General features: G+C 35.7%; 1 protein-coding gene across 2 annotated transcripts in view; it reads left to right on the top strand.

Annotated features, from left to right (window-relative positions):
- The window catches only part of ssh (Protein phosphatase Slingshot), a 444779-nt gene that overhangs the window by 51280 nt on the left and 366826 nt on the right, over window positions 1-26673 (top strand). For both annotated transcript variants that reach the window (XM_072531436.1, XM_072531435.1), the window contains exon 2: window positions 19603-19655. In XM_072531436.1, coding sequence (XP_072387537.1) covers window positions 19603-19655 — 53 coding nt within the window. The remainder of the gene's footprint in view (window positions 1-19602; window positions 19656-26673) is intronic.

The following is a 26673-nucleotide window of genomic DNA, read 5'->3' as shown; positions in this document are numbered from 1 at the left end:
GTTCTTTCGGTTGGTTGTCTTTATTTTGGTTGATATTGCTGTCCTGTTTTAGGTGTGACACCTCTTCAGGACCTTGTTGAGCTTTTCGTATTCTCATACGACTATCGTCCTCTGTACCTCCGCTTTCTGTTATGACCCTTCCAAGATACGTAAAGTTTTCCACATTTTCAATCTGCATGTTTTTGGTAGTACTTTATTGGCTTCAATGGAAAGTGTTTCCAATTGATCACCCACATCTTGGAACCTTTGCCCTAACAGGCAGATATCGTCGGCGTATTCCAGATCGCTTAGGCGTGTGGTTAACGTCCATTGTATCCCTCTTGTGTCGGACTCTAGTTTGGAGGGAACATAGTCTACTGCTATGTTAAAAAGAAACGAAGAAATTACGCATCCCTGTCTGACTCCAGTAAGTATATTAAATTAGTCGCTGTTGATTCCATTGTGTGTCATGCTGCATTTCGCCTCAGTGCACAGTGACTTTATAATGAAAATTATTTTATGCGGGATGTTTCTTACACCGGTGCTCATGTATGGGTGTGAGACGTGGACCCTGACCAAAGAAACTGGAAGAAAACTTAGATGTTTTGAGAGAAAAATCCTCAGAAGAATCTTTGGGCCTTATCACGACATTAATAGCAACCAATACCGAATGAGAACAAATGCTGAGGTCCAGCAGATGTATAGAGCGAGCGATATAGTCCAAGAGATTAAATCCCAACGTCTAAGATGGGCTTGCCATGTCCATAGACTCCCTAATAACCGCCTTGCCAAGTTAATATGGGAGGAAGCCCCCACAGGAAGAAGGCCCTTAGGACGTCCACGAATGCGATGGAGAGACAATATATGGTCAGATCTAAGAACAATGGGGCTACCCACTGACCCAACTATTATGGACGACCGATCAAGATGGAAGCAGGTTGTGCAGTCAGGCAAAACCCACCCCGGGTTGTAGTGCTACGAGAAGAAGAAGATGTGTCTTAGCTCTAAAATTTTCCATAAAGCAACATGAGATAAGCTGTCAAAGGCACGCTCGAAGTCAACCAACAAAAACCATGTATAGGGGTGTGTTCCATTCAACCGATTGTTTCATTATTACCATCACAGAATTAATGTGGTTTATGCAGGAAGATTCTGGTCTAAAGTCTTCTTGACCAGCTCGAAATTCAATTTTGTTTGTTAATCTTTTATTTTCCATTTTCAGCCCGCTGGTGGAGTGCGGTTTGTTTCCCACACTTCTTATATTATGAGCAGCAAAAGTTCAGCAGTTAGATGCGGATCAGTTTTAAGTATTTCGGCAACAATGTTATCGAATTTTATGATGATGTCTGTTTATCTAAAACCCCACTCCATTTTTGTCATGTGATTTCTCCTTTTTTCCATCATACTAGTTGTATCGCCGCAGTGTCTATTTTATATTTTTTAGCTCTCTTGTTACTTTTTCCAATCCTTAGAAATAGGGAAACAATAAATAGCGAGTTGTATGCCAATTTTTTGCAATAACCTAACGATAAAATCATAGTCTACAAGCCCATGGGAGATTTTTAATGGGTCATTTGACCCAGTATGAATCACATATAGAACAATACTATAATATATAATAACAACTTTAGAAATTATGCCGTCAATTTGTATCCGTACACGTGACAACGGTGGTAAGAATTCGGGGGAGGGGGGGAGGGGGAGGGATTATGGTCAAACATATTTGTACAGCATGTATAACTTGGGTATGCCGTACAAAAATATTGGTACCAGTAGCTGGGACACTCTTTGGATTTCGTAAAATTTTGACCCTATTTTCGACAATTTGATACAGTATGGCATTCATACACACAGTTTCGGATCAATATATAGATTAATTTTTTTACAACGCCTTATATTTTGGCTGGGACAGGGGTGAGAAAGCTAAGTCGCAACCCTTAATTTAACCCCCATGCGTTGAGTACCGATAAGTACTAGCTGCATAGTTTCAAAAGTTGTTATTACATATTGCAGTATTGATTTATATGTAATTCATGTTGGGTCAAATTGATCCGCTAAAAAAAAGTCTATCAGTGAAAGACGCTATCATTTTTGTTAACGATAAAGTTCAAATTTTTAGTGTCTACATTTCCCCATCTTATTTATCTCCACTAATACGCCGCCAAGACCGTAAATAAATTTCCATATAAGCCGATTTATTGATGCTAATGTTCGTTTTTACATGAATTCATTAGTGTGTTAAGTGCAGTTGTCATATGGTTTTTAGATGAAATCGAGCTAAAAATCTCTTTATTACCATGTTAGAATATGGCTTCGTCCTAGATATAAACGTTAACATCGACGTCTGCTTAAAGGTTTATATTAGAATTGATTGTTTATTAATAGTTTGTAAATGTATTGGTGTTTACTGTCGGCCATAAACTATGAAAACTATGTAGTTCAGTGTGCCTATGTGCTATTTGATATGCTTCATTATTTAAGTAATAATCACAAAATGTAAAAAAGTGATTGTAAGTATATTTTCCAACAGATTTATATTTCACACCTAATGGCAAGTGTATGTACGTTGTGAACGTGTGAATTATCAGGCGGAAAGAGGATAGTGTACTTTTTCTTTGTTTTAAATTTTACATTTCCTTTAAATTTACTCAGAAGGGTATCCATACTAATATCTGTTAATTGATTGACTTTTTGGTAGCGTGTGAATAAAAATTCTCTTTTTTTAATCTCGAAAATCGTTCGTATTCTTGTTAAAAGTCGTATTGAAATATCAGAAACTTTTTTAACGATCTAAAGATTCTCTGCTATTGATCTTTAAGTATCAATATAGCCATAATAATTCTCACATGTGACGTCTTTAGTGTCCTCTACAGAGTAGAAAGCTGGAGTCTTACAGAAGATGCCATAAAACGATTGGAAGCATTTGAAATGTGGTGCTACCGACGTATGTTGAGGGTCTCATATATACACCACCCAAGTAACATAACTATTCTCCAGAGTCTAAGAAAAGACAAAGAAATTATCAACACCCTAAAAAACAGAAAATTGCCGCCCCCATGCTTAGTGAGGCTTTACACAAAATAGCCCCCGATATGTCCAGCTCACAGTTTTTTCCTGCACGTATGAATTGTCAATTACAACAAAATGCCGCCCAACTCGTATAAATCATAACATCTAAACATCCACTGATAATGGAGGTTACAATATAAACTAAATATGTTTTTTTCGGAAGTTATTGATAAGTAGTAATAATATTCTACGAATTTTCCGCCACCTCACTTGAATGTAACTGTAAAAGTTTCATGTGACCCAATTTTCACTTAAAGCCTTTTCACCTTAAATAATATATAACTGTAATAAAGTGTTCTACGAACTAGAAATCCTTAGAAACTTAGAGGAAACTTTAGAAATCGGTCAAGATCACAGCGGGATGTGATCGATTGTACTCCATCAACATCACCCCTTTCGTGTCTGTTTCAAGGCTCCCGAACTAGAGTAATGCGAAAAGTTTTCCATTATTAGAATGGATTGATGTCGATTTGCATATGCGGGGTTGCTCCCCTATGCGGAAATCCTTTAAAATTCGTCAGTGTCTAGTTTGATGGAAGTTTGTACATATACTACGAGAAAATTTGGAGACGAGCTTAAAATTATTCATGAATAAAGGGTCTATGTTACACAAAGACTTTATGTTACCGAAATTGTAATAATTTTTAGTAAAAGTTTTTTTATTTAATATCTTGTCGTGGGAATATTACAATTTGTTGAAAGTAGAACAATGACTAATTCGTTTCTAACTTAAATTGGTTAAGTTTTTTGAGGTGGTTGATCAAAATGTTCGAGCCATACTTCAGTCTACAAGGTGAGCAGAACCCTATTTGAGTCTCGGTTATGCAAGCTTCCTTCAACGTGACTACGATGATATCTGAGACCGCAGAGGTTGTTCGGACACTATCGCCTTCCCTTCTCCCTATTCATATTTAATCTCGCCACCTTTCACTCCCCCTTATTTTTCTGCTTGCTAGTTGGCGCCCTGCCTCCTGTTCCCTTTTTTACAGCTTTCTGTTTACATATCTCTAAACTGCTCGTATCTACGCTGGTCACCGAAAATAAGTCTTCCATGTCCCGTGCCACTACCACCATAGCAAGGTCGTCCGTATTGTTGGCTCACATCTCCGGCATATACCAGGTTCCACAACGTGGGTCCTAGGACCGACCCCTAAGTCATTACAGCAGTCACGTCAACCACCACTTCTTGTTCTACAACAATTTTCCTCTATGACAGATAGTCCGAGACCGAACTCATCAAGTAACTCTTTAAATTCTCTAATTCTCTTCTTATAATTCTATCTCGTAAAGCCTTCATTCCCTCTTTCCATTTTAAAGAGTTAAAAGTCTTTCGGACGTCAAAAGGCAGTAGGAGCGCCCATTTTTGGTCATTCTCCACTCTGTGCAACCCCTGAAAGTCTTCCATCACCGCCTCAACCGTGCTTCTTTAGGTTTCTTTATAAAACCATATTGCTTGGATCACAGCCCACCTGACTCTTCAATGACTGCCTCTTAGTCGTTCTCTTAGAATGGCAAACAAATAAAAAACGGTAAACAAGGCAAACAAAGTCTTCCAATTTGCCAGAAATCGCTATGTTTCCAGCAGTGCATTCATGTGTTCCAAAAGCCATACTGGCTCCAAACTGCCGAAGCGTTTCCCCGCTTCTGGTGATATCCCATCGAGCTCCTTTAACTTCGGCGTCCCACTGCACACCATGCCAGTCGCCGGGTCGGAACAGCTCTTAGGTAACTTTAAGCTTCTTGTCCAGTGATATCTCATACAGATGGTACAGCTTGAATTAAATTGTTCAAGTTAATGTCTACACTTAAAGTCCTAACCACCGGTATTCTTTAGATTCTAACGACTGATTACCTGCTTATATAATTTTACTTAGAATCATGTAAAGTACCGCACTATGCTCTGCTTTTATGAACTCACTTAACTGCAATCTCTCATAGATCTTGGTTCTTTTGATTGGGTCTTGTGATTTGATGGATGTTGTCAAGAAGCTTGAAGGCCTGAAAATTCAACTGATTGTGAACCCTGTCCCAAGTTCTGGTATACTTAGGGATGGTTGGTCGGACACTGTAAATTTTTAGAGCATTGTATACTTCGCCAACAGCATTTTTAATGCCTGACAATCCTGAGAATGTTTTGGAATCGTTGTATAATTGGACTGAGTTTAGTGGTACAACACCAGAGTTGTATGCCATAAATCCAAATAGGCTCGAGGATTTTTTTATATAGATTTAACTTATGAATGGATATTCCTGAGTCTTTCTTGTCTTCTTTCTCAAATATTCTTTGATTCTGACTATCATTGCTTCTGCCTGGGACGTAATAAGTTCTTATAATAATGTAGACAATTTGAACAGACTTTTAGTCTTTCAGTTTGCGCCATCGTCACCGCTTTTTTTTTAGTGTAAACAATGTTGTAGTTGAAACAATGTTTTGGCAAATCGAACTATTTTTGATAATTTTTCCAACGATTTTCTTCGTTTTTTTTTATATGGGTTGAGTATTTTTGAAGGCATATTCCTTAGACTATTGTGAAGAGCTTGGTAACATTGTTATTTCTTTAGTCAAATGGCAACGGAAATTAGAAATCTGATGAACTTCAGAGTTCATAAGAGTTTAATTCAGAATATTGCTCTGAAGCTATTTTCTTGAAAAATCTTAATGCAATTACTATTTTTATTGGGAATAAGCCACAATTTAAGTTTAAACTAAGTTTATATTTGACGTTTCGATTTTTACTTCGGAAATCGTTCGTCATCATTCTGGCTTTACAAATCGGCGTGGATCCTAGCCTCCTCAAGAATTTCTCACCAGTCGTTCCTATCCATCGCCTTTCTCCGCCAAGCACGTATTTCCATATTTCTCATGTCTTCATCGATGTTATCAAGGAACCTTGTTCTGGGTCTTCCTCTTCTTCTCTGACCAATGGGTCTATCAAGTAGCGTTTTTCTAGCTGGGTCATTTTGTTCCATCCGCATTATATGCCATATCCATCTCAAATGTCCCATCTTAATATGTTTTACGGTATCAGGTTCCTGGTATCTTCTCCATACTCCATTGTCATTCGAACTGCTCCATAGATTCGCCTTGGTACTGTTCTTTCGAGACCTCCTAACGTGCTTTTATTATTATGTTAGAGTCCAGATCTCTAAACCATTTGTTAGGACTGGGCGTATTATTGTTTTCTAGAGTTTTATTGTGTTTCTCGATATAATTGTGGATTTAAGGAGGAGATTGAGCCCAAAATAGCATCTGTTAGCCGTGAATATTCTGCGGTTTATCTCTGCGGTAGTTTATTTTCAGTGTTAAGGAGCGCTCCCAGCGGTACAGATTCGTTCACTACTTCGATGACGTCGCAAGTGGTCGCAGGATTTGTGGTTGCGTGCTTATTTTCATATACTTCGTTTTGTTGGTGTTTATTATTAAACCCATTTCTGTAGCTGATTCTTTTAATGCTACATACGCCTCTCGTACGGCGTTTTCCGTTCTCCCAACAATATTGATATCATCAGCATAGTCCAAGATTTGCACTGATTTATTATATATTGAACCAGTGGTTGTGATTTGTGACATACGTATTACTTTTTCCATAGCCAGATTGAACAGTATACAGGAGAGAGGATCTCCCTGGCGCAGCCCGTTATTTGTTTTAAAAGGTAAAAGGTTCAGACAGTTCCCCCTAAATTCGTACTCTACATTCAACTTTTTCAAGAGTTAGTTTTGTTAAATTTACCGACTGACCTCTTATTCCTAGCTCTTTCATTGCTTTGAACATTTCTCTTCTATTCAGAGTCGTAGACTGCTTTATAGTCTATAAATATGTGATGAGTATCAATGCCATACTCAGTGTTTTTTTCAAAATTTGTTTCAGGGTTGCAATCTGATGAATTGTCGATTTACCACCTCTGAAACCAGCCTGGTATACGCTGCATTTAGAAGCGTAATTCCTCTGTGGTTAGAGTATTCAAAGATATCTCCTTTTTTGTGTATGATACAAAGTATTCCAATATTCCAATCATTGGGGAGTGATTTCTGTGTCCATATTTCTTTTATAAACTGCTGTAATGCCATTATGGGATCATGACCACCTTCTTTATATATTTCAGCTGGGAGATTATCTATTCCGGGTGATTTGTTTCTGGCTAGTTTTCTAACTGCATCTTTAACGTCAAGAATCGTTGGTGGTTTCTCTTTCCTCTCGTCTGCTCCCCTTACCTCATCTCTTTCGTCTTCCAGGTTTTCTTCTTCTTCCTCTATAAAGTGCCTGGTTAAAGTATTCCACCCATCTATTCAATACATCTTTCCTTGTTGTTAATAGGTCGCCATTCGGACTTCTGCATTGGGTTGTGGTTGTCTTGAATTCTTTTCTATTGATGTTAACTTTCTTATACAATGCTCTGAATTCTTTCTCTGTTGACGTTTTCTATTTATTTAAGTTCCTTGTGGTTTCGTTTTTTCTTTTGTGTATCCTCTTTTCTTCTCTTCTCTTTGTCTGGTAATTTTCTACAGTTGTTCTAGTTCTTCGGGTAACCATCTTTCTATAGGCTTCGTTTTTTGTTACATTTTTGCATTCATCATCAAATCAATGATTGTTACAGGCGCGAATTTCTGTTCCTATTTCATCTTTCACTGCTGCTTCAATGTCTTCCTTTATTCTGGTCCAATAGGAGTCTATATCTGTCTGGCCTTCTATTTTCATTTTGATTCCTTAGCCTGTTGGTGATGTTTTCCGAGTACTGTTCTGCAATGGTCACATCTTTCAACTTTTGCACATTCCATTTTTTTGTATTCATTTTATTTTCTTTACTGGTGTTTAAAATTCGAGCCCTCAATGTTGAGATCAATAGGCAATGATCTGAGTCTATGTTACTTGGTGAAAAATTCTTCTATTAATTTGATTTTATCTGACTCATTCATATTGACAATTCAGACATATATTATATATTTTAAAGCAGACGACTTTAATATGATATTGGAAGTATTGCTTCCTGTAATAGGAGGTGCGTTCCTGGGACGACTTTATTGTAAGATAGTTCATTCTATTACATCAAGTCAAAGAACAAATCAACTTTAACTTGAGAATATCCATCAGAAAAAATCATAGCATTTTAAAAAGACAACTACATGCAATGATGACAGTAAAATTCTCCTGGTATAGCCAATCATGAGAAAAAAAAACATAATTAGTAAACAAACTAAAAATCGAAAACTCACATGAATAGAGAAAACCAATTAACTTAGTATGACTTTGAATATAGAGTTTATCAATAGAGTGATGAAGAGGATTGCGAATAAAAAAACAATTAGAAATTATAAAGGTGGGCATAGAAAGTTGTTAGACCAAATAGAAGAATATGAAAGAGAAACAGGAGGAGTCACCTTTTCCTTCTTTTAGAAAGAATAAGAAAATTAAATGAACTTCCAAAAACATCAATCAGCAAAATTAAAGTAACTATTCTTTCGTATTAAAATTTTGTTACTATAGATTTACATTAATTTAAAAATCATACATTGCATTGATGACAAACGCTCTGAGTGAAATTATTAAAATATCGGAAAAACTGTGTTAGACCACACTTTATTGCGTTTTTTGAATTGTTTATTAATGAAGAGATTTCAAGGAAGCAGGCCCTACGCAGGCTTATGTATAATCTAATAATTAACATACCATTTTATAATTCGGCTCCAGGGACCAGGAAATGATATCTTAATTATGTAAAATTATAATGTCTTCATTATGATGTATTCTTAATAAAAAACAAATATTTTCTAAAATTCTTAAACTTTCCCGAACAATAACCAATTCAGCAAAATAAACTTTTGACCTTATTAAAGGGATTATAATAATTTCTTCTTCTTCCTACTTTATAAATAGGCAAAATGCCTGTTTTACTTCGGTTTTTAGCCTCAATTGACGTTGTCTGACCATCTTTTCCTCGGTGGTCCCAATGATCTTCTTCCATTTGGCGATTTGTCTCTTGCTATTCGTACTATTTTATTTTTTCATTCTTTCGATGTGTTGATTCCATTCCACTTTTCTTCTTTTGGTCCACGCGTTTATTTCCTCTATACCACATCTCGCTCGTATTTCCTCACTTCTTACTCTGTCTCTTAGAGTTTGGTTTGTTATTTTTCGTAAGGCTTTCATTTCTGTTGTTTCCAGTAGTCTTTGTGTTTTCTCGTATCTTCTCTTGTTTCCGCTGTGTACGTCATTATCGGTCTTATTGTTGATTTATATATCCTGGTTTTCGTTTCCGTTGTGAGGTATTTGTTTCTCCAGATTGTGTTGTTGAGACATGCTGCTGCTCTGTTTGCCATGTTTACTTGTTTTTGTACTTCTTCTTCCACTTTTCGGTAGCTTGACAGTTTTATTCCCAAGTATTCAGTTTCCATCACTTGTTCTATTATTTTGTTATTTACGACTAGTTTACATCTTTTCGGTTCCGCTGATATCACTATCGCTTTAGATTTCTCTGTTTAGATCTCCATGTTGTATATGAGCGCCGTATCTTCGAATTCTTTAATTAATCTTTGTAGGTCATCTTCATATTTGAACGAAGGATCCTGAGAAGAATATTTGGTGGCATCTGTGAAAATGGTGTTTGGAGAAGGAGGTACAACTACGAGATATATCACAGATATAAACATATATTTGGTGGTAAAGACGTAGTATCCTTTATAAAAATAGGAAGACTAAGATGGGCAGGACATCTGGCAAGATCACAGCAGAACAACCCTCCTAGAAGAATCCTTATGTCACAACCTGTGGGAAGTAGAAAAAGGGGTAGACCAAAACTCAGATGGAGGGATGGTGTAGATAGGATGGTAGACAAATAGGCGCAGTAAACTGGCAACAGTTGGCAATGGATAGAACTGACTGGCGTAATAGACTTGGGAAGGTCAAGGCTCTTTCATAGGGCTGTAGCACCAATGATGATGATGAGGTCATCTTTATTTTCGGCTGTTATCATGGCGTCGTCGGCGTAGCATATTATCCTTATTTCCTTTTCTCCCATTCTATATCCTCTTCTTTTTTTAACTTTCTTTATGGTTTCATCCATTATCAGATTAAATATTAATGGGCTCAGTGAATCTCCTTGTCTAATGCCAGTTTCATATTTGATAGATTACGATAGTTTTCCTTTACATCTTACCATAGCTATGTTATCTTTATATATATATATATATATATATATATATATATATATATATATATATATTTATATATATATATATATATATATATATATATATATATATATATATATTCTCAATGGTTTTTACTAAATCCAGTGATATTCCCTTTTCATATAATAAATGTATCGCGTCCCGAATTCTCACTCTATCAAACGCTTTCTTCAAATCTATCAGACACATATATGCTGGTTTGTTGTATTCCAGCGACTTTTCTTTTATTTGTCTTATTACAAAAACTGCATCCGTGTATGATCTTCCTGTCCGAAATCCTTGCTGTTCCTCTTGCAGAGATATTCGTTCGTTTATTTTTGTCGCTATTATTCTTGTTGTCAATTTGAGTGTTGTGTTTAATAGATTTATTGCTCGATAATTATTGGGGTCTTTCTTATCTCCTTTTTTGAAGAACATCACCATGATCGCTCTCCTCCATTCATCTGGTATTCTGTTCGTGGTGATTATTTTATTAATAAGAAGTTGCAGTTGTTGTACAAGGTGATCACCTCCATATTTTAAGAGTTCATTTGATATTTGATCTTCGCCTGGTGACTTTCTGTTTTTTAATTTGTTTATTCCTTCTTTCACATCGTTTTGGGAGATTTCGGTCTTTTCCTCAGTTATTATATTTGGCGTTTCTGGTAGAGGTTCTTTGTTTTGTTTTTTAAACATTTCTGTCAGGAAGGCCACCCATGTATCCTTTTGTATGTGTTCTATTTCAACTAGTTCTTTCATTTCGCTTCTTTGTTGTCTTATGAAGCGCCATACTTGTTTCTGTTGTCCATAGAAATCCATCTCTAGTCCTTTTGTGAATCTTTCCCAGTAGTCTGTTTTTGTTTTTCTTACCATTTGATGAGTTTTTTCATAATAATTTCAATACTGAAAAGTGATAGCTGCATCAAAGAACAAGTTTTTCGAAGTTCGTGGTAACTAGGAGTAGTTTCAAAAAGATTTCGTTTGATGAAATATGAACACCAGAATCATATAACAAATTGTCGGAATTCCTCGGAAATTATGTTAATAATAATGGCAAAATTAATAATTTTCGTCCAGTACATATTTAACACAACGATCCTGTACTACAACCCCATCGGTTACCCTTAAAGTATTAAAAAGGGGTCTGCCTGCCCACCACCCCGTAAAATCAATAAGGCTTCCCATCCCCGTGTTTGATAGACGATCTGGTTGTTTTTATTGTCGCGACATCAAATGGCCCGTGCAGTTTTATGGTGTATGCGTTGTTGACCCTTCTATTAAAGTTAGGTTTTTCAATGCTGCACGCTCCACTAACTTTTGGCTCAGAAAAACCAGCGGAAGGCTATGTTTACGATGAAAAAAGGTACTTTGTCCTGAAAAGAAAATATTTGGTCTGGGATGCTCGACCGGCGTTATTGGATTACAAAAACCGAACAAAGGAAAAAAATAATGTAAAAATTTACAACCGTAAAATAACACACGTTTTTGTAATATATTTGTACAGTTTTTATAAAATATTTAGTTGAGAATGGATGACAACTAAAAAATACACCATTTTTCTCCTAAATTTAATTTAAGCTGTTTTAAAAACAATTTCCGATGTGTTCTATTAAAGTTATAATTAAGATTAATAATAGTAGAGAAATTAATGGTAGACTTACTCAGTTTTCGATTGGACCAAATTGAATTTTGGTACGTTGATCTTTCGACCCCCTCTCTGGAGTCTTCATCAGAGCTTCCGAAGCCTCAGTCTTGGGTTATTTCTCTTTCTTGATCAAGTTGTACCCATGGATATTCATACAAAATGGTCAAATTATCAATCTCAATTAGTCAATCTTAATAAATTACAATTTTCTAGACATATTACTGTTTTCAATTTTACATCCATACAATTACATGGATTTTCCGATGCCTCTACTGCAGCGTATGGTGCTTATATTTTTATTCGTTCCTTAGATGCTCAGGGAAATACAAGTTGTCATTTACTCTGTGCCAAAACCAGGGTAGCTCCTTTGAAGCATATTCTTACAGTTCCCCGACTTGAACTTTCTGGAGCCCTACTCTTATCTGAATTGATGTACAAAGTAAGGCAATCACTACAAATTAATTTTGATGAAATTGTTTATTGGTGCAATTACAGCATTGTTCTAGCATGGATCAATACACCTCCCAACTTTCCTTGCAAACAGGATTTCACAGATTCAATCCTTGACTAATTATAATTCCTGGAGACATATAAACACACAGGAAAGTCCTGCAGATTTATTGTCACGTAGTATTTTACCCACGGCACTACAAAATTCTGATCTGTGGTTTCATGACCCTCCATGGCTTTCATTGGCTGAAAATTTCTGGCCTCATAAATCCTTTAAACAAGTTAAAATTCCTGAACTTCGATCTACTGTTAATCCATCCGCAAGAATTTGCATGAATCTTAACATTATCTACAAAATTTCTTCGTTAACTAAATTACAACGAATTGTAGCCTATATATTACGTTTTTGCAAAAATTCCAGGCTAACCATGCCAGAAAGAACCTTTAACGATTTAACATGTGAAGAAATTGCCTGGTCTCTGATTTGTCTTATTCGCATTGTACTAAATCAATCTTTCTCTGATGATCTTACACATCTCCAAAAACATGGCAAGATCGATCACAAGAGCAAACTTGAATCCTTTTCTTGATGGTATAATTCGAGTTGCTGGAAGAATTCACAACGCTGACATCTCATACGAGAGAAAGCATCCCATCGTTATTCCACAAAAACATCATTTTACAGACATACTTACACGACATGGACATATGAAATTACAACATGCTGGTCCACAGCTACTTTTATCTTCCTTGCGAGAGAAATATTGGCCTCTCAATGGACGCTATGTTGGCTATGTTGTTAGAAAAGTTGTTAGAAACTGCATGACATGTTTCAAGGCAGCTCCAAAACTCGAAACTTATTTAATGGGTAACCTACGTTCTTCACGTCTTACTCCTTCACGATCCTTTACCCACTCGGGACTTGATTATGCGGGACCCTTTCCTTTTCTCGTCTTATGAGAAACTTCAAGACATGGGTTATGTAGCACGTTTTAATTGTCTGGCCATAAAGGCTATGCACTTGGAGGTTGTGAGTAGTCTGACTAAGGAATGCTTTATAGCAGCTTTAAGACGTTTTACTTCTCGACGGGCTAAATGCTCTTCTATTCTTTCCTATAATGGGAGCACCTTTAAAGGTGTCAACAATGACTTACATAACACACTCTCTTCTGAGGGTATCGATTGGAAATTCATTCCGCCGCGTTCACCTCACTTAAGTGGTATCTGGGAAGCGGGAATAAAATCGGTAAAATGCCATCTTAAACGAGTCATTAGTAACACGGTTCTCTCCTATGAGGAGTTTTCCACTGTTTTGAGACAAATTGAAGTAATTCTCAATTCCAGGCCACTTTTTCCTATGTCTAATGACCCCTCAGACCTACTATCCTATTACACCTGCACATTTTCTGGTTGGATTACCTCTCACATCAGTTCCTGGCCGAAATCTGTTAGATGTTATGGAAAACAGATTAAGCAGATTGCAAAGGGTGCAGCAAATGGTGCAATATTATTGGACACGATGGTCCAAAGAATACGTATGTTCTCTTCAGCAACGAGTCAAGTGGAAGAAACAATGCAGTTCCCTTCTCAAGATTGGTTGCTTAGTACTTGTTGACGGAAGAAGATGGACTGGAACCTCTTAGATGGGTCTTAGGAAGAGTGACTGACATCCATTCCGGCAGTGACTGAGTTGTGCGTAGTGTAACGCTAAAAACAACATCTGGCGTATGCAAAGGTCTGGTTGTGAAGGTATGTTGAGCATTTGAGTTTTTGAACCCTCTCATGGTGTTCAAAGGAGGCGGCTTATGTTAAAACTTAAATGACCTGACGACGCCCCTGTCGTCTTTTGCAAAATTGGATCCCGGCGACAGCTTGTCGCGAAGGTAAGATAAGCAGTCCCGCCACGTCATGTCGGGAAGATATCTGGCTGAAATCAACCCTTCTGTTGGCAAAGACATTCTGTTTAAAAACGTCGAACTAACAACATGTGTTTATAATATATTTGTAACATTTATTTTTATTTCATTATTAGAAACAATTAAGTTTTTTTTTATATTTTTACATTTACATAGAAGTACATATGAACAGTTTCATTTATGGTCTTGAGTTCTTTACTAAAACCACGGGAAGTCCTAGTATTATTAACCAACAAGTAACTGGAAGAATTCAAGATTCCGTTTTCCACTGGACAGTTACCATCAAAGGGCAATAACGGATATACACTAAACAGCAGACAAAGAAACACATATGTAAGGGGAAAGTATCAAGATCGCAGATCGAAAATAATTTCAGAACTGGAAGTCCAAACAACATCAAATATTAATTAAAAATAAAAATGTCACAATCGTTTCAGAATCTTTCCCAATGTTTTTGTAAATACTTTTTTTATATACTCAATAATTAGAAATAATTCGAATGTTTTTATAAATACGATCAATTTGAATTAACGACATCCTAAAATGTTTACACAATATCTTTTTGTACTTTCTCTCTAGGGGTCAACCGTGGGTTAATAATTTATAAATTTTGACTTTTAAGTTGACATCGCATCGATTGGTGGTTATCAATTGTGGCCATCGAGAGTTCTAAATAAATTTCTTGACGTTCATGAGAACGGAAATGAAGACGAGCAATAAAAAATTGGAAACTAATCAACTAAATTGCATTTTAACTTGACGATTATTAGAAATATTATATTGGACGCATAATAACAGAGAACGTTAAGATAATAGCTGGAGGTCTAATATCATAAAGACAACGAAAAAATTAGTCTTTTAATAGCGGTATATTAGAAAAGGAATTCTACGAAACTAATTGTTGTTTACGACCTAAGAGAAAAATATATATCTAAATAAAGTAAGTAAAATAAAAGTATGTATGTACATAGATTAAGGTTTCCTATGTTGGACCACTTTTCAAAATCTATTGTATTAACTAAGTACTGTTTGTATTTCAAAAAATCACAAATAATAGATACATGGTGGTTTATATTTTATTTTTTAAATAGAAAAAATATAAACAAAAGTCCAACTTGGAATACCGGTATCTTTAATTGGACCGATGTTAAAACCTATATTTAAACATGAGGAACGGGTTAAAAAATAATAGCAAAAAGGTTATACATATTATTTAAACATGAGCTGTGATAGTATTAATACTTATAAATTAAATATGTACATAGTACATCTTCTTCTTCTTCTAATGGTGCTACAACCCTTTGTGAGTCTTGGCCTGCTTAACAATGTTCTTCCATTCTGCCCTGTCGGATACTTTCCTTCGCCACTGCCTGATGTTCATGGTTTTAAGATCCCTCTTTACGTCGTCTATCCATCTTTTACGGGGCCTTCCTCTTGTTCTGTTTCCTTGGGGCTTCCATCTCTGGACTACTTTTACAGCTCGATTATTTGGCATTCTTTCTAGGTGACCAAGCCAGTTTAGTCTTTGTGACTTTACAAATCTGACAATATCTGCGCTATGCATTAGTTCATCCAGCTCGTGGTTCATTTTAATTCTCCACGAACCATCGCTGCATTGGGTTGGTCCAAATATCTTCCTTAGTATTTTGCGCTCAAATATTCTCAGTTTATTTTCATCAGTGGTTGAGAGGGTCCACGTTTCACATCCGTATGTGACCACTGGTCTAATTACTGTTTTGTAGATTCTCAGCTTAGACTCACGATTCAGTAACTTACTTTTCATTAAGTCTTTGTATGCATAAAAGCACTTATTACCGCTAAGAATCCGTGCTTGTATTTCTTGACTGATGTTATTGTTGTCATATTATTAAGCCTAGGTAGGAAAAAGTGGAGGCATATTTGTAGGTATGGTTGTCTACCTTCAGATTCTCATGTTCATTCGATTTTGTTCACTCCATATATTTTGTTTTGCTTTCATTTATATATAGACCAAACGTAACAGCTTCTCGTTTCAGTTCTATAACTTTTTCGCTTAATACCCTTTTGTTCCGGCTTATTATGGCAACATCATCCGCATATGCGCATATTTGCATTGATCTTGTATTAATACAGCCGGTTATATCTAGTTTTCTAACAACAGCTTCTAAAGTTAGATTAAAAAGTGTTGTTGATAAGGCATCCCCTTGTCTAACTCCATTTTCAATATCAAAGGCCTGCGTCATATCTCCATCTATTCTCACCATAGCTTTGGAACCCTCCAGAGTCATTCGTATAAGTTTAACCAACTTATTGGGTATCCCTAACATAGATAGTTGCTTTAACATCTTTTGTCGATCTGCTCCATCAAACGCCTGTTTGATCGATATACAAGTTGTAAATAGGTATGTTATATTCAACACATTTTTCCTGTATACCTCTTAACATATGTATTTGGTCTATAGTTGACCTCTTTGGTCTGAAGCCACATTGGTATTCACCAATAATTTCCTCCGAAAACGATTCCAGGCGGCTGTATATAATTCCTGATAATATCTTGTGGATGACATTTAAAACTGTTATGCCCCTATAATTTTTGCAGAGTCGTTTGTCTCCCCCTTTGTACATAGGAAGTATGATTCCTACTTTCCAATCTTCTGGGATGACTTCTAGTGTCCATATGCGGTCGATTAGTTTATGGATACGCCTCCATAGCGCACGTCCACCATTCTTTATCAGTTCTGCAGTTATTCCATCTGTGCCAGGTGGTTTGTTATTTTTTAGATGTTTTATGACGTTTATCGTTTCTTCCAATGTTGGTTGCTCAACTAGTTATTCTGCTGTGTGGTGAATTATCTCTTCATCTTCGTTTTGTTCTTTTTCTGGGTTTAACAGCTCTTGAAAATGCTCCTTCCACCTTTTCATTATTTCCTCTTTCTCGCTGATAATTGCCCCATTTTTGTCCTTGCAAACTGTTAATCTTGTCATGTATCCTTGGGTGCATTGCTTGGTTTCCTTGTAAATTTTTTTAGCCTCTCTTCTGTTATTATATATAATCTGTTATAATTATAATCTTGTTGGCAATCTTGGTCAAACCATTCCTCGTTTCTTTTGCTTGAGGTTTCACCTAATGTTACCTTTGCCATATTTGTAATTGTCGTTTGGATGATATTCCATTCTTCTTCAATGTTGTTTTGTTCTCCTCTTTCATTTAATATTACTTTTATTTTCTGCTGGTACTCATTCTTCTTTTTAGGATTTTTAAACATATATGTATTCCATTTTCTTTGTTTGGCGTCTTTCTCTTTTCTTACCATTGATATTCTTTGTTTTATCTTCGATATAACCAAGAAATGGCCCGAATCGCAATTTGCGCCTCTATAACATCTGTTACGGAGGTTGCCCACCGCTTAGATATTAATATGTGATCAATTTGATTAAATTTATTAGTACCAGGTATCATCCAGGTTCCTTTATGAATATTTTTATGAGGGAAACACGTACTAACAACTCTTAGTTTGTTTGCCATTGCCAACTGTGCCACTCTTATACCGTTGTTGCTGGTAATATTATGTAAATTATGCTTACCAAAGGATTCTAAATATATTGGCTCTTTTCCCAGCTTCGCGTTCATATCACCCAGGACTATAACTGCATCTCTCTTCTGTGCGTTTTCACATTCTACTTGTAGTTGGTCATAGAATTGATCGGTTACTATTTCATCTGCTGCTTCTGTTGGGGCATGGATATTAATAATTGTAATATTATGAAATTTTCCCCTTAGACGTATTTTGCATATTCTTTCATTAACTGGAGTAAAACCCAATACTGACCTGCGGCATTTATGGTTTACCATAAAACCCACTCCAAAGTCTCCTTGTCTTTCTTTCTTTTTTATTTATGCAACCATGCCCTTTAAATCTGATTTCTTGGAGAGCTGCTATGTCTACTTCGTACTTCAATAGTTCCTGTGCAATACTTTGCATATTGCCTGCCTGCAGCATGGTTTGGACATTCCAGGTTCCCAGTCGCAAATCCATCATTAAGTCCTTATTCCGTAGCTTTGGTCGTTGTCCGTTGGTCCGTCCGGTTAGTTCATTGTTCGTAGCATTCGTGATAGCTGAGTTTAAGGTGAACAGGTTATCGGCTTATTGCACCCGAGTCCAGTGCCAGGGTTACTGGCTATAGCTTCTTAACAAGCTATGCTTTCTGCCTTCCTCGTCCGCCCTGACCCTACCTTCCATTGGGGTTGGTTACCCAATCTCCAATAGGGTTGCTCAGGTTTACCGGGGTTCACCCGTGTGATCAAGATCACACCTCTTGGAGGTGAGGATAGGAATTGAGTAGGAGAGGCTAGATATGTTATCTGGAAGCAACATCTTGTATTGCGCCTCACTACTCCTTTGAACTATGTATATAGTACATAGATGTTCAAAAAAAATTTATTTTTGTAAGAAAGTCACATTTTTTAAATCTGTGGTTCAATTTGCCAATTTGCAAATTCATAGTCAAGTCTGATTTTTTTATTTAAAAATTAAGTATCGTGTGAAGGAAAAAATAATTATGTATGCGATTTTAATTGTTGGGCTCTTTTTTCCAAAAAAAAGTAATTATTACGATTTTGGATAATTCAAATATGTGTTTTTACGTTATTTTCCCTGAATGGTTTTTTTTCTTTAATATAGTTTCTCGTTTATTTGAGTAATGTATTCAGATGTAAATAATCCACTTTGATACAATTTCCTTATAAATAATTTAGCACTAATAAATCGCATCCAAACAAATATTTATACAAGAACACTAAAACATTAGTAGCCAAGTTTGCCGTCGCGATTGTATGCCGATATTATTTATCATAATCCTTTTGAGACAACTCCACTTACTTCTACTTTCACCGACACTGTTTGATACAAACATTGCCTTTTATGGTAAGATTTACTCAACCAAATAATTAAAGATAACGATCTAGTAAAACCCGAAACGTTTAAAAGTGTTATCTTTTGCACGCGATATGCATAAATACTGTTATTAATGAAGAAGGAACCTGTAACAATAATTTGTATTCGTTTGCGCAGCAGAGCACATTTTTTTATATTGAAAATATATAAAATGTATGTTACACTTGAAATTCTTGCTCGAGGTATATGTACTTTCTGTAATTTTTCGGGTTTGACTCCGCATTGAATAATTTTGGTATTGAGAAAAACCGTTGTTTTGACGACGTTTCGACAAGGTCGCATTTACCATTGCCAAGTCAGGTAGTAACATTTCTTACTGGTACTGGAAGTAAACTGTTTAAGTATTGGTTTTTGTATTGAAAACGTATTTAGAGCTTTTGTTTTAATATCAATAACACAAAATTATTAGAATATTTTTTATTCATATTGATGTTTTTTTTGCAGGAAGGATTATCTGGTTTTCAAGATGAGGTGGACACAAACAAGAACCCAAAAAGGTATGTATAGTAATATATTATAAATAACGTATTCCACGAATAGTTTTGGGGATAATTTCACTGTAAATACATAAACGACAAGAATTAAATTTATTTAAACAGTATTTATTTTTTTATATAGGTATGTAAAGAAAAACTGAGCACTATTTTTGTTTTCCTTTAATTTATGTAATTTTGGTTTTAATAGTTTGTTACGCCACTGTCAAAATACTTAAAGTCTTCTTTTTCTAGTTAAAGCTTTAGGTCATAATTTCTTCTTTAAAAGTAGAGCTTGTAATTATTCATTTTTATTACTACCATAAGAGATGCCATAGTTAAATTTTTATATAATAGAATTAATAGAATTTAACATTAGTTAAAAGCTTCAAATGCTGTTTCCTTTCTATGGAAGTCAAAATAGCACAAACGTCATAACAAATGAAAATATGTTGAAAATATTTGGTCTTACAATAATAGGTAAGATAATTACTTAATATGAAACTTTTTAACCAATTTTGTTTTTTTTTGCAAACATAAGTATTTTTTAATTAATGTTTGATCAACTTTGGCAGGATTCTAGCCAAGTGTTAAAATTTTTCTGATCTTCATGTACTGGCCAGAGATCAAATCCATCAAATCATGTCACCATCAGTCATGCTTACAAGGTAGCGGCATATATCTTACCGTATTAGCAGACGATTCTTCAGTTTCATCCATAGGAGTGTCTTGAGAATTTAGATTTGTTTTTTTTTCTTCCACAAATAATAAATTCCCCTAGTGCTATTCGAACAAAGGAGAAATTTATTTACCTTCAAATGGCTACTGGTGCTAGCACTTTATCATTACTACTACTGTTTTCTATCTCCCTGTAAAGAGTCACTCGAAGGTCAAAACATTTATCGTCGTTACCGCTTTCTACCTTACAATCGGACTCCAGTTCATCACGGAGTTCATACACCCGATCTAGATTTTCTGCAAACTTTTCCAAAAGTGCTCTATAAGACCCTACAAAAAGCAAACATATTACAGTACTGACCTCGACTTTTCTGTGTGTGGTTGTGTGATAGTTCTCAGCGTTTTCTAAATAACTTTACATTCAAAACGCTGTTTAAATTAACTTTAGATGAAACGTACCTTTATTCGACATCACAATTCGCAAAAACACAGAAAAACAATAAAGCTGGTATTTCAACCTCTAATCCCAGTATATATGGGAAACATTGTGGAAATCATTTCCAAATTTGTGGCAAAAATCTATAATTATTCCTGTTAAAAAACAAGGCAAACTGATCCAAATTCCTAAAGACCAATTTCTCTCACATGTACAATGTGCAAACTTATGGAGAAAACGATCAATAAAAGACTCTTGTGGTACCTAGAAAAATATAAAATAACAAATTTGGCACAATCAGATTTTAGATCACATCGAAGTACAGCAGACAATCTAGCAGTCCTCCAAACATCAATCATCAACACGTATACAAGAGTACAGTATATCTGGAAATATATCTTCATTTATTAATCAATTTCTACCAAATAGAACCTTCAACGTAAGAGAAAATGGAAAAATCTCTAGGACTTTCAAACAAAGTAATGACGTTATAAAGGGTCGGTATTAAGTCCTACACTCTTTATACTTGTTTTAAACGATATTTGTAAAAAATTGAGCTTCCAGTCAAGTTTGCACTCTATATAGATAATTTGAAAACTGCTTCAGAATGCTATTGACCAATTGCTTGAATGCACTTCAGTACGCAGATTTAACCTTTCTGCTGAGAAGACAAAAATCATTAAGTTTTCTCGCAGGACAGCCAGTACTATAAAGCCTAAAATTGCCATAAATGGTACTTGTCTACCAGCAGTAAACAGTTTACGGATTTTAGGACTCACATTCGACAGTAAACTTACTTGAAAATGTCATTTAAAAGATCTCAAAACTAAGTGAATGACAAATCTTAACATATTAAAAGCTTTGTCCAATCATCATTGTGGTGTAGACGAAGACTCCTTACTTCAGATTTATAGATGTCTTATTCGTTCTTAATTCTAAAAAAACTTCTTAATTCTGTACACAACACTGCATTTCGAATCTGCCTGGGAGTCTTCAGGTCGAGCCCCGCAGAGAGTTTATACAGAGAAGCTAATGAACTTCCCCTCTGGCTACGTCACCGGCAATTCCTTTTAAAATATTCGTCTCGAAACTCAGCTAATACCGAAAATCCAGCCTATAAATTACTAAGCAATGACCTCTGATGAACTCTCCTTCTATTAAACTTCAATATATGCCAGAATATCTCTCACCACATCTGAATAACATCGATCTCTCAGCTACAGCTCCAATATTAATATCACCTAAACTTCCTTGAAATAAATTGAAAGCAGATTTTAATTTCTCGTTAACTAATTATGATAAGCATCAGACAAATCCACAATTTCTAAGCCAAACCTTTAAAGAATTAATTGGTAACAACAGATTTGACCAAATTGTATACACAGATGCTTCTAAGAGTCCTATAGCTGTTTGATGTGCTGTAACTTCAAACACAGATTTAATCACATCTTGTTCTGAAGCTATTTTCTTGTGGCATTTTAAAGTAATTAGGTTAAAGTACGTTTATTGACGTTTCAATTTCCACTTCGGAAATCGTTCTCAAAATACAAACATTAGTAAATTAAACAAATTTTGTTATAAAAAAAATCTGTCCTCTATCTACTCTCTTAAATGTACACGGGACATCCTTTGGTTCAAGCTATTCAAAATTCTTTCGATAGTTTAATCTCACTGGGAGTATCCATAACCATGATCTGGATTCCGTCTCATGTAACCTGTCATGTCTCTGATCTGGATTCCCTGGTAACGAACTAGCCGACCTCTTTGCAAAACAAGCTGCATCTTCTAATATGGAGACTGAAAACATACTATTGTACGAGACCCTTCTATTTACCTGAACGGTACCTTCCAGAAAACGGTCGAAACGATGACCCGGATTGACCTTCTAGTATAATCAGGCTGAATTCTCGACCGGCTGTGTTTTGATGTATAATAACGGAGCTTTCATGGGAGGGTCAGTTGATTTTGAAGACGCGCTCGCGATTTTAATTGTTACGTTCGGATACATAAATTATTGTAAGATAAATTAAAATAAATAAAAAAATAAATTAAATTCGTAAGTGTTATAAATATTGAACCTTTTAATAAATTCACAACAAATGGTGTTAGAAGTGAAATCGAACATAAATTAGACTTATAATAATAATACAAGTGAATATTTGTAAATTGTGAAAATGACGACGATTTATGAGCTGACAGTGACTAATTTAAGAAGACATCTCGAAGACAGAGAATTAGCTTCTACCGGAAAAAAGGCTGAGTTAGTCCAACGACTAAAGAACGCTTTGCTAGAAGAAGGACTAGATCCAGAGACTTATATATTTGAAGATGCTGTCATCTCGTCGATTTCGAAATTAGAGAACAAAGTTTCTGACGATATTTCGAAGGTAGCTTCTGATGTAGCCAAAGTTTCTGGTGACATCGCATCATTAGAAGACAAAGTTTCTAACGAGATTTCTTCTCTGGAAAGCAAAGTTTCTGCTAACATCTCTTTGGAAATCGCTAAAGTCACTTCTGAGATGTCTGCCCTCGACGATAGAATATCGTCGTTAAAAAACCAAGTTGCTGCCGATATGTTGGCCTTCGAAGAAAAGATATGGAAAGAGATGGAAAGGAAGATGGAGGAAACAGGGACAGCAGAGAAAGGAAACAACCCGATTACAATAGAGACAAAAGAAGACGAGACGAAATGTAAGTTGGAAATACGGCCGAAATTTGAAGGAAGTGGAGGTTCTGTCCATGTGAAAGTCCCAACTTTCGATGGAAAATCGTCATGGAACAACTACATGAAACAGTTTGAATCAGCTGCAAGAGCAAATGGATGGTCTGAAAAAGAAAAGGCTGTAAACCTGACTATCGCTCTTCGAGGAGATGCCTTAGATGTGCTTCAGACCATAGCCGTAGAGGAGACCGATGATTTCGAACAACTCAAGAAGAGGTTAAATATGCGATATGGCCACGAACATTTGGAGCGTGTATATCAGTCGCAGCTTAAAAATCGTAGACAGAAGAAAGATGAGGCTCTTCAAGAATATGAGGTAGATATTGCCAGATTAGTACGATATGCTTATCCAACAGCTCCCGAAGACATGATGGAAAAGTTGGCCGTTCAAACGTTTATTGATGGTCTTCGTGATCATGAAATGCAGAGAACACTACGATTAGCTCGTCACAAGACGCTGGTTGATGTCTTATTTATCCGCCGCCCTCGAATACGAATCAGCTACACAGGCCTCTGGCGGGTACAGTAAAGTTAGGACTGTAAAAGAGGAAGGAGATGAAAACAAACTTGACCAGCTCGTTAATATGATGAAAAGTATTACATGCAAGAAAAAGAAGACCATAAAATCAAGAAACTCACCATCAGGAAAACCAGAACGAGTCAGCCTTAGGGGGGCAGCTTCGACCCGGAACTCTTCCAAAGACCCTCTTATACTAATAGCTTCTTTGAAATGTCGTGAAGATAGTGTATATGTAGATGGAGAAATAAATGTGATGAATATGAAATAAAAGTGTTCTAAATATTGAACTTTTAATAAATTCACAACAATACAATTACATACAGATTTACAGTCGTATTTTAAAAATATTATCCAAATGTTCTGGCAATTTCACTGGAATAAAATTCCTTCCAAGCTTCGTGATATACATCCCACCGTTAAAAAGCTTGAGTTAAAAAGTCTTATTTCGCCGATTTAGAATCGGACATACAAGACTAACTCATAAACATTTAATGACTTCCCAAGATCCACCTACATGTACGCACTGTGGTGTATTCTATCTGTTTAACATATTCTCGTAGACTGTCTATTGTACCAATATTTAATCAATTTCTTTATCGATTGTAATGTTACTGTATAATCTTGTAATGTAATGTAATAAAATTGTATCTGTGTCAGTGACCTACGCTGTCGAGACACGTAAAGCTAAATAAAAAAAAATTAAATGAACCACGTGAGATGAAACCGGTAATAGATGTCCAACACAATCGTGATGTATCAGTGCGAAAAAATTAATATAAAATTTTGATTCTTATTTCACGTGTGAATAAGTACCAAACAATTGTGACGTCCTGGAGCTTAAGGAATTGCTCCGTGTAGGTCGACCAACATGATTATTGTACATCTATCGACTACTTTGCCTTATTGTAAAATTAATAGTTATTTCCGCGATACTCTCGATGCACTTTCTTGGTAATTCTCTAGGTAGCATTAAATTTTTTTTCAGATTCGCATGATTTATTATTTGCATTTGTGTCGACTCTTTTCCCATTCCCAAGCAATCTAAAAACCAACATGTCACAGTCTCTGTTTTCTTTAAATTTATTACAGCAAAGTCATCAAGCAACTTGATAGATATGACGGAAAACTACTTTCTCTCTGTCATCGTCGGTAGGTACTTATATCAATAGGGATTATTATGTACCGAGAACTCAGTGAACAGAATAACGAGGAAACAGCAGGTTACGGTATTCTGATTTTTTTTTGTTTGTGACATTAGTAGGTATAGTTGTTTGTTTAGATGTGGTTCGAGCTTTCTTGTATACAATTACTGTTTTTGTTGTATTGTCTTACCTTTTATTAGTTTTTTTGTCGATTACGTATTTAAAAGGAAATCGCATGGTTCGCAAACTAAATGCGTTGTTGATTATATTTCTATACTACATAACAATTGAACTAGAAGGTGCTATTAAAAACTAAAGGCAATATAAACGAGCCAATTCAAATAAAATTTTAATACACGTAAGCATTTTATATTAGCTTCCAAATTGAGATCCTTCAAATCAAAGTTTGGTTAAAAAGTAATGATTTGTTCATGAAAGTATCAGTTTAGTTTTTCATTGATTAAAACCTCAAAATTACCAAAAAAAAAATGATTTTTTAGATAAGGTACCCCGGGGCAAGTGGAAATATGGGAGAAATGGAAACCATGTGATTAAAAAAATAATAATCCGGTCCTGTGACTGCCATCTCCCAAAAACGATCTACACTAGGTTAATATTATACAAGGATCTAGGGATCCCACCTTAAATGTTTACCTTTACCAAGCGAGATACGCTATGCACCATTACGCAGATGATTTTAAGATTTTGACATTTTTGTTTCTCCTAACCTAACCTGTATCTTTTACCGATTAAAAAAGGAGATCAAGATCAATGCTCATCATATTATCTTCTTATTCTTAAAGTGCCTCTCCGTTCCGGATGTTGGCGATCATCACGGCTATCTTTACTTTGTTTATTGCAGCGCGGAACAGTTCAGTGGTAGTCGTGTTATACCACTTTACTCTCGTACCATTTACTTTCCCTGGGAGAATCAGCTGGAGAAGGTCGTAACGTTCTTGATTTCTCATTGCATGTCCTAGATATTCCAACTTTTTAGTTTTGACGGTCATGAGAATTTCACATTCTTTTCCCATTCTACGCAGGACCTCCACATTAGTAACTCTGTCAACCCAGGATATACGTAAGACGCCTATAACACCACATTTCGAAAGCTTCGAGCCGATTCATAGATGCAACAGTCAGTGTCCATGCTTCCATTCCGTAGAGCAGAACTGTGAATATGTAGCAGTTCAATAGACGGCATTTTGTTTTTAATGATATGTCTCGACTGTTGAAAATGGTTCTCATTCTAACGAATGCTGCTTTTGCTTTTATTATTCGCTGTTTAATTTCTGTGGTCCCATTGGCTATTTAAATTGGTGCCTAGATATGTATATTGCTCGACTCTTTCGATATTCTGTTCGTTGATTGTAAGTTGAGCGTTTAGTATTGGTTTTTTACTAATTGTCATAAATTTGGTTTTCTTTATGTTAAGAGCTAGTCCGTATCTGTTGCTGACTTCTGTTATGCGATTTGTTAATATCTGTAAGTCATTCAGATTATCGGCAAAAACTATAGTGTCATCTGCATATCTAATGTTATTC

This window comes from Diabrotica undecimpunctata, chromosome 5 (assembly GCF_040954645.1).
Source record: "Diabrotica undecimpunctata isolate CICGRU chromosome 5, icDiaUnde3, whole genome shotgun sequence".
NCBI classification, from domain to species: Eukaryota; Metazoa; Arthropoda; class Insecta; order Coleoptera; family Chrysomelidae; genus Diabrotica; species Diabrotica undecimpunctata.
This window is presented reverse-complemented; position numbering and strand designations above follow the sequence as displayed.